The sequence below is a fragment of the Acyrthosiphon pisum genome, chromosome X (assembly GCF_005508785.2).
Source record: "Acyrthosiphon pisum isolate AL4f chromosome X, pea_aphid_22Mar2018_4r6ur, whole genome shotgun sequence".
Classification (NCBI taxonomy): Eukaryota; Metazoa; Arthropoda; class Insecta; order Hemiptera; family Aphididae; genus Acyrthosiphon; species Acyrthosiphon pisum.
In genome coordinates, this window is record NC_042493.1 from 59,972,192 (window position 1) to 59,987,420 (window position 15,229).

Sequence of the window (15,229 nt, forward strand, 5' to 3'; positions counted from 1 at the left end):
TTTTTTTCCGAAATTTTCCCGAATTTTTCCGGAAATTTTCCGGCATTTTTGATCCCTAAGTAATACCTATAAGACTGTAAGACGTATACATTTAAATAAAATCTATTGAATGTATGATGTATTATAAAAAGTAAAATAAAAGGCTCCCCTTAAGTTGCTCTAACAGAAAATTAAAAATATAGAAAATACAGTTTTTTGTGTTATTTTATAAAGTTCATAGGTATTGACGATTTTTAAACCTAACGGCCATAGTTATTTACTTGTAATTGCAAAATAATATTACCCAATCATAAAGACAAGAAACGCTTTGCCATTATTAATTATTATTTTCTATACACATTACACAGTGAACGTTTCATTATATTTAGACTAAAATTAACTTAAAACTATTTATTTTACCACTAACCTATTTACACTATCCACTCTTGGATCATACTATGATGTAAGATTCCTCGGTACATGGGCATTAACTGATGATTTAAAATGTAATAACAACATTATGACATAGATGATAATATAATATTATAATGGTATGATCATTAATAATATTATATTACATTCGTCAATCTTGTCAACGATTATAGTTAAAATTCAACTTAACATAATATTAAATAAATAACATTGATTATATAAATACATGTTATAAAATATTCTTAGATAGAAATAAAGGTTGACTGCACGCAATCTCCGCTCAGAATAATTTTTTGTAAGGTATAGATAGATTTATGAATACATTTGAATTTAACAAATAGCAATTATACAAGGTCCTACCCAATGACGAGGTATAATATATACCTACTCATATTATAATCAATAAGTCGCCCCGGAAAAAAAAAATATTTATATAACTACCACCGATATAGATAGGTATTTCGATTACTATAGGTAGGGGGGCATGGAGCATAGTGTTACACGGGGTAAAACGTTACGGTAATAATTACTTGTGATACGCAGTTCTAACACCAAAATAATAGAGCAAAATTATCGACTTCAACCATGTGCGTTATATCGTTGATAAGCTTATTTAATATCAAACGTATTTTTAAAAATAATTTGAAAAAAGTAAAATACATCGAAAAAAATACTTGTTGTATCGATCAAGTTTTTCTTTTAAAGAATTATTTTTATTTCATTATAATATTGTCTATAAACTATCTTGTTCAAAATAATATTTCATTAGAGTTATCTTTTTGAACAAAATAATCATTACGCTATAACTAAATTTGTTGAAGATGGAGCCAACTGTTACGGAGTAATCGTTTACAATGTTCGATACTAACTAAAACTTGATTATATTTTTTATTAATTATTTTAGTGTTTGTATACATTTAATATATTTGGTTTATTGGGCTCTTAGGACCATCTCGTCTTACAACTAAGCCTCCATTTTTCTCTGTCTAAGGCTAGAATAGACTAAGTACCTGTTTTTATTCAAAAGTTTTTTTTAACTGTTTTGTACAAATGCGATTTAGTTATAGATGAGTAGATGACTAAGGTTACTATCCGATAATTACAGTGTGTACATTTTATTAATAACGGTATATAATATTGTGTATACATTGTACATTTTAGCTAAATGTTCATCTTCAATATGGATTAATTTAGCATCTATTATAACTAATGATTGGACAAGAGTAATAGCTAGGTAGCTAGGTCTAACATAATATCAAAATGTATTGACTAATTTGTATAATTTTATCCCAGATATGTAACATATTGCCCCGTCTTGGGGGTAATGTGTTACAAATTGTTTTTTTTTCTAAAGACATTTTTAACTTACAATATTTTTATTTTTTTTTTTGATAGTTATCATAATTATACCAATCATAATCATTATATGTAGATATACCTAATGAAAATTAAATATTTATAAATACTTTACTGCGCCAGTTTTGTGTAAAATACAATAAGACCAAAAGTGAATCATTTAATCCATGCTACCATTAATATTACATTTTTACCACCCTTAACATTTTTCAACCGGGGCATGAGCCCCACTTGCCAACCGTCCCTTAAATTCTAGAGGGTATTGTAATAAATGCATAAAATTATATTATTGTTATTATTATTGTATTATAATTTATAATTTATAAGTGCAAGCAGTCGGACGTATCTGCACAGTGTTCTGTTGCAAGGACGGATTATGATAATTTGACTGCTCTACTACAAACTAATACGAGTTTTGGACAAAAAATCTCTATGATATAAGTCAAATAACTTTTAAGTTTACGCATCTATCATAGTTGTTTAAAACCATTGAATTCCAATATGTTCATTGAAATTAAAATTTGTCACTAGGATACTTATTGATATTGTGTATAGTATTAATGGTAAAATAATTAATCAAAATACAATTGTAGCAGAAATTAATAAATTAATATTTAATATAGAAATTACATAATAATATACTTACTCAATGATTAAAAATGCAACCATTATCAATGATTAATTTTGTTCAGCTTAATATTTATTAACTGATAAATTATAATATATTTACTGCTATTACATCTTATATTAGTATATTTTTATTAGTTTTGACCTATGTATACCTATTGGTCATTGCCAATAATATAAATTACTGTAAATTCATTGAAATGTATGAATGTTTAACTATAGATAAGACGCTTATAACTTTTATTATCGGTTGATCATACGTCTGCTCTCATAGGCGTGTTAGTAGACAATTAGGTCCAAGTGAAGCGTAGGTATCTTTCAGTTTGCTTGATGATAAAAATAAATGATTTTTATAAACTGTAATTTATTTTTTAGGGTTTTGGGATGAATTATATTATAATATTATAATATACTATGTGATATTTGGACATTGAAATTATTTTCCAAGATAAAATTAAAAGCACAGGTGGAGTGCATTAGCACACGCTGCGCCACCCACATGCACGCCTATGCACCCGCTCTATATTATAGATAATAATTATTAATTAATCGTTATTAATAATATTTAAAATTTGTGTGAGATAGCAAGATGTCCCTGGGGGTATTGTATGCGCTAGGACAGGTGTATTATGGTACTTACCTATCTAGGTATATATCAGACAATTTAAAAAAAATATTATCTTCTTTTAATTTTGTACGTACAAGTCGATGGAAAATTAAAGAAATTTTATTTTTATAATTTTATTAAATGGGTATTTACCTAGAACTACAGTTTTATTCGAATAAGCGTGGAGATATAAGTATACCTGTCTAATATTTTTATTGTTTCAACTGCACGAGCTTATAATATATTTCAGTGTATAATAATATTTCAAATATAAAATATATATACATAGGTACCTGCAATATTATATAATATGTAAAGTATCTTTGAGTATTGACGTAAAAACTAATTACTTATTTAAAGAACTATATTAACGTTTTTAAAATATAATTTTTTACATGATTTGAATTTATCGCTCAACAACATTTTTAAAAAAAAAAACTATTGTTATAAATTATAATATCTTAAGGTTTTTTCTTATTTTGAATGACAATATACATCATTAACTTCATATTTTGAAGAAAATATTTCCCGGTTTGGTTAGTCAAAATACATAGTGATTTGTTGAGAACGACTAGTCGATGCCTTTTTATCTGATGGCTTATCGCTTATCTGTACATATTTCGTTGGAATTCGGTGAAAGTTTGTGTTAAAGGGCGCAGGTGGTTACCGACCGCTGGAAATTACATTATTCCAGAATAAAAAAAAAACATTTTTAATTTATTTATAAGTATACCTACTATCTATATCAAATTGACACAATAACATATTATATATGTGATAAGAATAAAAAAGCATGACAGGAAAAAATACCTGTGATGAAAGAAGTCATGATGACACTTTCTAATTTCTATCAGTATTTTCTTATACATATTAATCTTTATTTATTATTTAATAAGGGATCATATTTACGCTTCAGACGTCTAGTAGGATCACTAAAATATTTGTTTTTGAATTACGACGATAAAACAAAATTGACTCCGTAGGAAATAGTTTTGAAAATATTTCCGATACCCCGTAATATTTTTTTTGTTTTTTCAATGATGAACTTTGACCTCCAAAAGTAAAAACAAGACCTAATTTTCCACCTATTAACATTGAAGCATTTTTTTTCTAATAATGTTTTCACACAAAAAATAAATCAACATTTTATAACTATGTATTATGTTCACAATGTTTCAATTCACTGCAAATAATACATTTTAAATTACAACAAATAACCAAATTCGTTATTTTTTGCTTAAATATCCAATATAGTAATCATTTTTAACTAAAAACGTCCTTATTTTTTTGTAACTGTTTTATTGCTATATGTACGACTTATTACTTTTTCAAGATTTTCGACTAAGCATAAAAATACTATTACAGGTTTATAGAAAATTGAATTAAAATCAAATCAAATGCCACCAGGTTAATATAACTTAAAATTAACGTTAATAATATTATGAAAACGTCATTGTGTATAAAAAATGATAGCTTGAAGTAAAAGTGGAATCTTTTAAGTTTCTTCAAGATTAATATTTTAGAACATTGATAAAAATTGTTTGAGGATAAATTGTTATTATATTTTATACGTTATATTATCCAATGGTCGTCAAAATTTGAACTTACATCACTCAAAAAAATATATTATGTGGTTTACGCCAAACTTGTAGATGAACTAGAAAATGCTAATATAAATATTTGGTGGGAATTCAAGTCTCTATAATAATTTAATTATGAATTGCAACAATATCAATTAATAACTAGCCAAAAACTGGTTTGAAGTAAAAATGCCCCCAGTATAATTTTGAAAAGTACTGCAGTACTTAACCATAGGAGTTTTTTACTTTTAACCCTTTTCCATTCCGAGTATCAGATAGATCTAACTTTCTATATCAGAAATCAATCTTGATGATGAAAATTGGTAATGAGTGATAACGGACACAAAAATAAAATAATATTATGATCGTTATAAATACCCAAGAAATTTATAATAAATTAAGTTCATAGTATATTTGTAGTTTAAATACGTAAAAAACTTAAAACAATTGATTGTTTTATAATGAACTAAAATTATCTAAATAAAAATGTGCATCAATGAACATTTCTAATGTACACATTTACAAGACCCACAAAATTTGAAATTGCCTAATAACTACTTGAAAACTGTCCACTACCGATCCGCTTAAAAGAATTATTTTAATATATTATTATCTATATTTACCATTTGTCAAATGCCAAGTATTCTGAAATCAACTCATTATACTTTTAATCAATTTTTGGTCATTACAACGTATAATGTGCGATTAGACGATACCTATAGGCATGTACGTTATAAATATTATAATAAATCGCTATGACGACGTTTTATCTATATCATGACAAGGTATAAAATATAAGCAAAGTTGATATTATTGTGAAAGTGATTTAACTGTATATAAATTTTAAAATATCGAACCTACAAATAAACATTTCGTAAATTATTGGGCATGCTCTTCAATACAATATTATGTAGGTAAAATAGTTATAATATGTATAAATAAGTATAATAGTTCACTTGTTCTGCTAATTGCAGAGTGCAGTCTAATGCATTTTATTCATAAAAATATAAAATATAATACCTAATAGTTCATAACTTATATGCGTATACTCGTACAATAGTGTTGTTGTCATATATTACTTATTTGTAAACATAGTATTGTACTTAATATATGTTATAAGTAACACGCGTATTATAGGCAAGTACTTTAAAAAACCTATTATTTTTTCAGATAAAATTATCTATATAGTAGATTGTAAGTTGAGAGTATAATTCTATTATGAGCACCGTATACTATCTATATTATGTGTATCTATATCTATATATATAGATATGTTAATACTTACAATGTTGTAAAAGAAACGAAAAGAAATTTTAATTGCGGTGCCAATACAACGTACCTATATAAACATTTAACTATTAAAATTATATAAAATATAAAATTATATAAATCCAAAAAAATAACTATACCAATGCGGCAATTCTATGATTATCTAAGTAGGTACTATATAATATAATAGGTATAGGTATTTAGAGATATTTCAAAAATATGAAATTAATTAAATAAATATTGAAATTCCATCATAATCATTGATTTTTTCATTAGAAAAAAAACAATGTTAATTTATTTTTAGTCTTCTTCGTATTTCATTTATTACCTACCAGCTATAATAATATCTTATAAGTTGTATAATATATTATTATGTAGGTAGTTAGTGTCTAAGGTGAAAACACGAAATTCAGAAATATGTTTGCAAACAAAAACAACTGTTATAAATATTTGGCAAAAACAAAACTAATGTAAAAATATTAAACGTAAGCATAAAACATATTTATCAAAAAAATATAATACACAATTGACACTTAATGTACAAAAATATTTCTGAAACAGATATTAAGTTACAGCATTAAAATTCTTATGATATGAATTCCAAACTGTATAATACTATTATTTATATAATATTATGTGTTTGGACAATTAAAAATAATAATACGGTTTATAAATATTATTTAGGTTAACTAAAATACTTTTATTATAATATCATGATAATAATATTTAATATTATAATAAAACTGTTTTACGGCAATGGTATCATTAAATACGAATAAATATACCTGTATAAGGTTGCGGATAAAATGTTTTTAAGGGAATATGAATAAATCGTTTTTGTTTTATTTTTTGTGAGCAAATTCATGGGTCATAATGAACATTCGCGAATAAGGACACTGAAATTCACGAAAAACATTTTATATTGGTGTTAAGTGTAAACCAATTGTTTGCTTTTGTAATATGTTTATAAGGTTAATACAATATAATAATAAAAGTACGTGCTTCCGATTTCCGCTCAATCAATATATATAGCATAATAATATATTGTTAGACAAAATTTGAACGAAACAATTTGTTTGTGTCGAATATGAGAGCCAATTTTTGGTATGCGTGGGGGGACTGATGAGCACGGTCGGATTACATTCTAACATCTATTTATAAAACCCGAAATATTGTACGTCGCCACGTATTCTATCTGGTATACGCGTAGTACATAAGATCTAAAAAAAATATAGGACAGATTTGAATGGAAGTGCACCCAAAGCATTGCCAAATGCGAACTGAAGACAAAGTTACGTCAAATAATACACAGTTGCCAGGCGAACAGTTAACTGCGGTGCTAGGAATGAAATTAGATATTTTCGGAGATTGCAGTATAATAATATTATAGGTATATATATTTTATTATTTTAAATGCGTCAAGTGATTGAGGTTATAATAACATAATATTATATTAACAGTGAGGTTTTCTATGTGATTTATAACATTACATTTTTAGTCCGTTTTACGTTTTTTTTTTAAATGTTTTTTTATTAAACTATAGGTTTAATCATTCAGATAGTCATATTACTATTAGGTATATAATATACTACAATATACGCTACCTGCAGTGGTATTCAACCGGTGTGTCACACGATCCATTTTTGGATCGCGTAAAATGCTGAATTGAGTTGCAATGTACTTTTGATAATTACAAAACAGAAACATTATGAACATATAATAATAATAATAATAAATAAAATAAAAAATTTTCCCATTTTTACACATATAAATCAATGCAGGTTTTTATAAATTATCTTATTTTTTTTAAATATGATATGGGTAAAAAAAAAATAATAATAGTAATAATAACAACTAAAATAGGTCACATTATGTTCAATATTTTGTGATTGAAAATCACTGTCCACTGATATTATATACAATGCAAAGATAATATTATACTTAATTTCGCGTTAGCTTTTAAACAGAAATGTAAACACTTATGTCGTTAAGTTTATATAAGTTTCCATCTAAAATGTTATTGAAACTATAAATATCGGAGGTTTTATTTTATTTTAGACTTAACTCTTTATATAAGTAGGTGCTTGCAACTTTTCGAACGAAAAATTATATTTTTAGTACATAATAGATTATAAATATTACCATATATTATAAATATTCTAGTATTCGTAATCAATGATGTTACTATAGAATGATAAGATTTGATAACAATATTACAATTTATTTAACTTCTGGGTTTTAAGACTAAGAACTATTAATTTTATAACGAAAGGGGGTAAACCACTTATCAATTTTTGCACACTAGACTTCCAAATATGTGTGCTTCACTGCTTCCATATTATACTTCCATGTTTCCATGTACTTCTTAAGTATTTTCTAATATTTGTACACCTACTTCCGCTATAGTGGTATTTAAATGAAGACATCAAATGTAAAATTTCCAAGGGGGGATAGTGTTAAATCACCTTAGTCCATCCCCTGGATCTGTGCCTGATCGGATGTCAAACTTTCTAATAACTACTTATGGCGATATTATAGATCGGCGGGTAGTTATAAATCCTGAAAAATAACTCCTGTGACTATATTATACAGGTATAGTCCGTAGTATAGATAAGGAAACCCGAAACATCTATAACTCCACTCACACTGTATACAAATGAGCATTTTGTAGCTAACTATTATTTATTTTTTTAAATTGTCATTGTCATTGTTATTCCTGTGCAACACGATAATAATAATAATATATTGTCGTGGTTGAACCGAACATTTGAAATCTCTCCGAATAGAATACGCACTTGTATCACGATCATAATATTATGTACGATCATCGACTAGAGAGATGCGGACTGGCGGTCCGGAGATCGAAAGATGAACAAAAAATAAAAAATAAAACAAGGAAAAAAGTCGAATATTATTATAAACACGATGACGACGGTGCACAAAGGTATATATAATAATAATATACCGTTGAAAAACCTGTCCAACACACATACGCGCGCGCACACACGTTGGAGCTGGATACGTGTGCCCGTAAATTATCGTTTTACCTTTTTATTATTTCTCCACGGAATAATAGCTTGGCATATTAATGAAGTGGTGCGTCGGACAGGTTAGCAGATAATTCAATATGACAAGTCGGTAGGACTGGTAAATTTGTTTCGGACACACAGTCGTTAACCATGCGATATTTATCTCGAAACCGCTCGTGTGCCAGAGAGCCCGACGACATCTATTAATCGACCATAAAATATAAAATAATAATAATAATAAAAGTGACGATAATGTAAAACAAATATAGTGTCAATTATTATACGACCGTGGCTAGCACGTACCTGTATAATATAATAGGTACCTACCATATATAGTAAAACGCGCACGTGGTAACAATAATATTGATGTATACCAAAAATGGGCCCACAAAAACAGGGTACACTCAGTAAGTACATAACTCGGTTAATATTTTATTATTGAGTAACCTATACATATATTTTATGAGTTCTGTTTGCGGGACATGAAACTAAATTTTGGACCATATATTCCTTATATTTCACGCATACACAACGACTTCGCTTTTTCTGTTTACCCTGTTTGCGTGGACACGTGGTATATATAGGTATGCTCGGTTCGAATACACATGTTGTCCGCGGTCCATAACATCAACGCTAGAATTTCGGTATTGTAGGCAGCAGAAGTGACGAGAACTATTTTATTATAATTATTTAAGTCGCGATAATCGATATTGCTATATTGACACCTAACCCCCATACGATCAGACTAAAAAAAATTAAAAAGGTAAGTTGCTGATTATATGTATACATTATACAATTATTAATAACGAACATTTTACTACCGACTTTCGTCTTTTTGGTAATCTATACGTGTATGGCACATGCAGAGATCCACAGCCTGTTGGACCTGGATTACAGGAGCCCGTTGAAATGTATTTGTAATTTTTGAAATGTTGATAGGAATATTATTTTATAGCATTTATTATGTTATTTTAAGCTGTTGGTTAATCATTTATTACTTATAAATCGTGTATGGGACATTCATATCGCTTTTAATGTATTGTTTTGGAAGTTTTATATAGGACCCGCAAACAATTTAGTACAGTGGCTTAAAATTTGCCGTGGGGGGAATGGGCACAGGGGATATTCATATTGCTGTATGTGTGTCCTTTGGTTACCATGGATTTTGAAGCTATTATAATAATAATAAATGTATGGTTGCCGAGCAACAAAGAGCACTGGATCATTTGGTGCAGAGATAGATTGGACTTCTGGGCAAAAGATAGGCTAATTTAAAAAGGGAGACCATAAAATATAAATAAGTAAATAAATAATTTAGAGTTTTTTTATAAATTAAGTTGCAAAAAAGCACACCCTAGTCCCCTATAGATCCTATTTCAAACAACAATATTGGGGTTTGCAAAATAATATGTTAATTACTCAAATTAGAAGATATTATTGACCCTTCAAAAACACAATATAGCCTTACAGGTAATATTATCAATCCTCCAAGGTGACTTAAGCGTAAGTGGTGTCGAGATCTTTTACGTAACTAACATGCTCACTAAGCTCCTCAATTGAAAGAGTCACCATTGGGTGTTTTCTTTCTTAAAATGTCCCCATGTTTTTTTACTCTTAGCATATATACTTGTTGTGTCAATACTCAATTGATACAGATTGTATATTAATTTTTAAAAATTAAAAATTAAAAAATATTATTTTTATAATTACTATTTTCTCATATCTAGGTGACGAGACATCGTATATTATAATATCGGAACTGCAATAGTTTACGATGGAAATATTAATAAGGATATCTGCAGCTGTTTGGTCTGAAACTGATCGTTGCAGATGATAATAAAATGTAAGCATAGTATCTTTGCGTCGATTTCTTTATTCACATGACAGGTTATATTAGCCTATGCAGATCGATAGATGTATTCGTCAATTAATCAATAAAGTAATTATGAGACAAGAAATAAAATTAATGTTTAATTTTAAGTTATACAGGGTGATTCAGTAAGCATGCACCCCTTCTCTTATATGCTTTAATAATGAATTTACATTTATTTAAATTTATATTTAATTTAAATTGAACTCAAACTTTTGGAATTTTAGAGTATATAATAATTATATACTCTAAAATTCCATTATATTGTATATACCTAAACTTCAAAGACCAAATTTTCAAATAGTTACTATTAATGTTTATATCGTTTATATAAGGAGTAACCTAAAAGTATCCTAAAATAAACTTCTTTTTTCCAAATTAAAATCACCTTTTCTTATTGTAAATTGTTAAACAGATGATTTTTTTTTGGAAAATGTTGACACTTCAAAATTGTGTTATTGGATTAAATGTACCAACTTACTAAAACAAAAAGTACCTAAGTCCTAAGGATAATAAATTAGTCCTTAATAACAGTGTTACTGTTACATAAATATCTATCTACAAGGTGTAGCTTATATGATATTATTTAGTCTATTAGGTAACAATCTTTGGAAATTGACATTAATATTTATTAATATAAATTATAAATTATAATATTTATAATTTTAATATTTTCTGAGGTTCTGTTAATGGACGGTCTCCTCTTCACGTGGCTCATGTTTGTGTACATGATCTATGTTATCCTAATTACTTATTGTTTTTATTTTGTAAACAGATTGAACATGTTTAAATAAAAAAAAAAATTATAAATCATCTTAGTTTCGATTTTTTTAAAACCTATAATATCATGGCTTATTATTATTCTGTTAGTACTTGAAGTGTAATAATTCAGGAACTTATTTTCCCAATTTCAATTAAAATAGTCAGGTACTAAGGTACATCCAATTTTTTTAAATAATCATCTGCTTAACATCTTAACCATATACCTAGGTACCTACAGTAAGTAATGTTCATTTTAATTTGAAAAAAAAAAGTTTATAGAACTCTTGATATCCTGAACACTCTAAAAAAATAGCATACATTTAAGCGTAAAAGCATAAGTAGGTGTTTGAAAATATTATGGTCCTTATACCGGCTTAAAAATTCCAAAAAAAAAAAAAAGAATTTGATTCTATATCAGAGGGAAAAGAGGGATGAGCATGCTCGGCGAGTCTCCCTGTTATAAATTCGATTAAACATTTTCTTTAACATTAACTAATTTTTAAAATAATGCATGCACCTATATATAATTATAATAATATACACATAGGAAATTCGGCAATAGTTCACTGCAGCTGTTCGCCGCGGTTAATCGATTATAATTATAATTTATTATATAAAATATATATAAATTAAATAAATTATTATATTAGTTATTATTATTAAAAAATATCGACCGCAACCGTTTTCAACGTCTTTGCCGTCAAACGTTAATTACACGGCAAATTTATAATTACCCCGTCGCATTATGTACTATATTTACATATTATTATTATGTTGTATTCAATTTCATTTGGTTTAGCAACGCGTGTTTTTACGAAGTGACGATGCGTGCAGGTGCATCCGACGATTCGCAGCCATCCACCGACCATTCAACACCGGTACAGCAGCCGCGTATACTCGTCGACCTAGTAGCGTGCACATAATATTATTATTATCGTCGTATTGCGCACAGTTGTGTGTAAAATCCATGGGCGTGTTGTAGTGCCAACACTCTATAATATTATAATAATATATAGGTACCTCCACAATACGCGTATAACGTCAATTAAAATGCGAATGAATAATATCCGGTCAATAGAATTGGTGCGATTTGAATCGTCGACGACGCGTCGTCGGTTTAATGACATCACAAGCGCTGTAGTAGGTGTTTGCGCTATACAATACCAAAAAATATTATTATTATTAAAACCATGTGTTTGTTTCGCTCACGGCGGCGGTGATTAAAAAGTATTATATTATTCGTTCCTTTATTATTTTAAACCGACTTACAGCACTAATAACACACACCGACCAACCCCAATCACCAGCACCAGCACCACCCGTATCTTCACCGCCGTCACAACCCGTGGGGGGGGGGGGGTGTTTATATAGGTATAATATTTTAAATACGACAACGACGTGTTGAAATCGAGTATACATAATAATATAATACGCGGATAATGTACACATAATATACTCGTGACGACGAAATACGCCGGTCGCGACGGTGTTGTCTTACAACGGTTCGGACGGGGTTATCGATAAACACATCGTTTTAGTAATTACTGGTGCGTGTTATATTATATGCATACCATCATGAGCCGATCATGAAGACGTTTCGTAAAAAATTATATAGGTGCGGCGCCTATATATAATACAATAGCGGGTAATCAAATAATGGCCCCGTCGAGCGGCGTGTGAGTATATTTAGGGGTGGTGTCTACAACAATAATAATTGGCGTGTTTTGAAGTGTTGAAGTACTGTTCGGACATGACGTCTTTCTGTTTTTTTTTTTTTTATCGAAACACACGCCTTTCACTATACGTCTATACATACTTATATATGTATAATATATTGGTACAAAAGGATGTCCGTGTGATACGGAAATAATTAAGATATTAATAATTAATTACTCATTGTATTTATTATAAAATATAATTCTATAGGTTAGGCGTACACTGTACACTGTACTTGCTTATATTATTTTAAAATGATTAAATTTCGTTTACGTCGATATAATGTGATATAAGCGATGCATATCCAAAAGTTATTTAAAATGAATATAATAGTATGACTATAAGTATATTATAGTGAGGTAAATTGTTACGAATACATTATTTCATTTTATGTAAGATTTTACGAACTTCCATCAATGGACGGATTCTTCACGCAAGGTTAAACGACCACCTATTCAACACATCACGTTCACTTAATGTAGACATTTAGGCATTTAGCTAATAAATTGTGAAATATAATTCTTAATGAATAAAAAAAATGTAGAACTTTCTCGGCACATGGATCATAGCGCTCCAGAGTTGATGGCTATAGGGCTTTTGGGTGCTCAACACGAACCACGTTTAGCTATTTATAGATTATATACATTTTTTCCCCGATTAACCGACAGCAATAATACATACATAATACACATCACAATTGCCTCCACAGCAAATCTTGAACGTCACTCGGGGTGATGTTTCTGTTGCCAACGAATGCCTTCACTGTTATCCGGAGTGGATCCCAGAACGTACAATTAAAAATCGTCTGTTCAGCAGTGTCCCTGCACGTGTGTTGGCAGTATAGTCATGCAGCGTCCGAAACGACTAGATCATGTACCTTTCTATACCCATTAAAAATAAAATTGAAATCGTAACTTTATCAAGACGCATATAAAAGAGCACATTTTGTGTTATTGATAAGCTGCTCGTTTCCAGTCCATTATATCTTAGTCCGTATGGTGTAGACGATAACGAGTTAACGTACTTATGGTGGGTCCCAGGCGTACCAACGGGAATTGGATCTCTGAAACTAAATAGGTTGAGTGGCTAGATAATAATTTGAAAAAAATTTTCAGACAAAAATTAAAGTCTACCTAATGGCCAATGAGACATAACTATTGTTTTACTATAACAAAACAATGTCATAGTAATGCTGTAGCCGCCTGCGATTACCATACACGTACACTGACATATTTGAACTCGTAAGCTATATTATACAGTGGCGTAGCGGTTCCACGACATTTGATCCGGTAAATAATATCCGGCGACAAATGATCCGCGTCATTAGATCCAGTGCAAAAATATCCTGTACTCAAATTAACCGGGTTAAAAATATCCGGTATTTTTAAATAATTAAAGTTATTGACTCTAAAAATATAAAATATAAATATGAGTATAATAATTGTAGAATAAATATAATTGTGTTTCTTTGATAAATAAATAATATATAAAATCAAAATTATTGACAGTCAAAAAATATATATAATTTAAATATAAATATGAGTATAATAATTTTAGAATAAATATAATTGTGTTTCTTTGATAAATAAATAATATAAAATCAAAATTATTGACAGTCAAAAAATATATATAATTTAAATATAAATATGAGTATAATAATTTTAGAATAAATATAATTGTGTTTCTTTGATAAATAAATAATATAAAATCAAAATTATTGACAGTCAAAAAATATATATAATTTAAATATAAATATAAGTATAATAATTGTAGGATAAATAATATAAAATAAAAATTATTGACAATCAAAATATAAAATAATTGTTTTTCTATGATAAATATATATAATTTAATGATTAAAAGTTGAAATTATGAGCAATACCTTTTAAGTAATTTAATATATCACCTCTTTGGTAATTTAATACAACATTTTCTAGTCGCTGGTCCAAATCTTTATATTTTTTTCTTTTTAATGCATGGCTTTCTCCTAAATTAATTTTTT

General features: G+C 28.2%; 1 protein-coding gene across 1 annotated transcript in view; it reads right to left on the reverse strand.

The window, feature by feature from the left end:
- Positions 1-8,935: 8,935 nt before the first annotated feature.
- Positions 8,936-15,229, reverse strand: part of LOC103309208 — a 7,773-nt gene continuing 1,479 nt past the window's right edge. The window contains exon 2 of the mRNA XM_008184079.1: positions 8,936-9,079. Within this exon, the coding sequence (XP_008182301.1) occupies positions 8,936-9,079 (144 nt within the window). The remainder of the gene's footprint in view (positions 9,080-15,229) is intronic.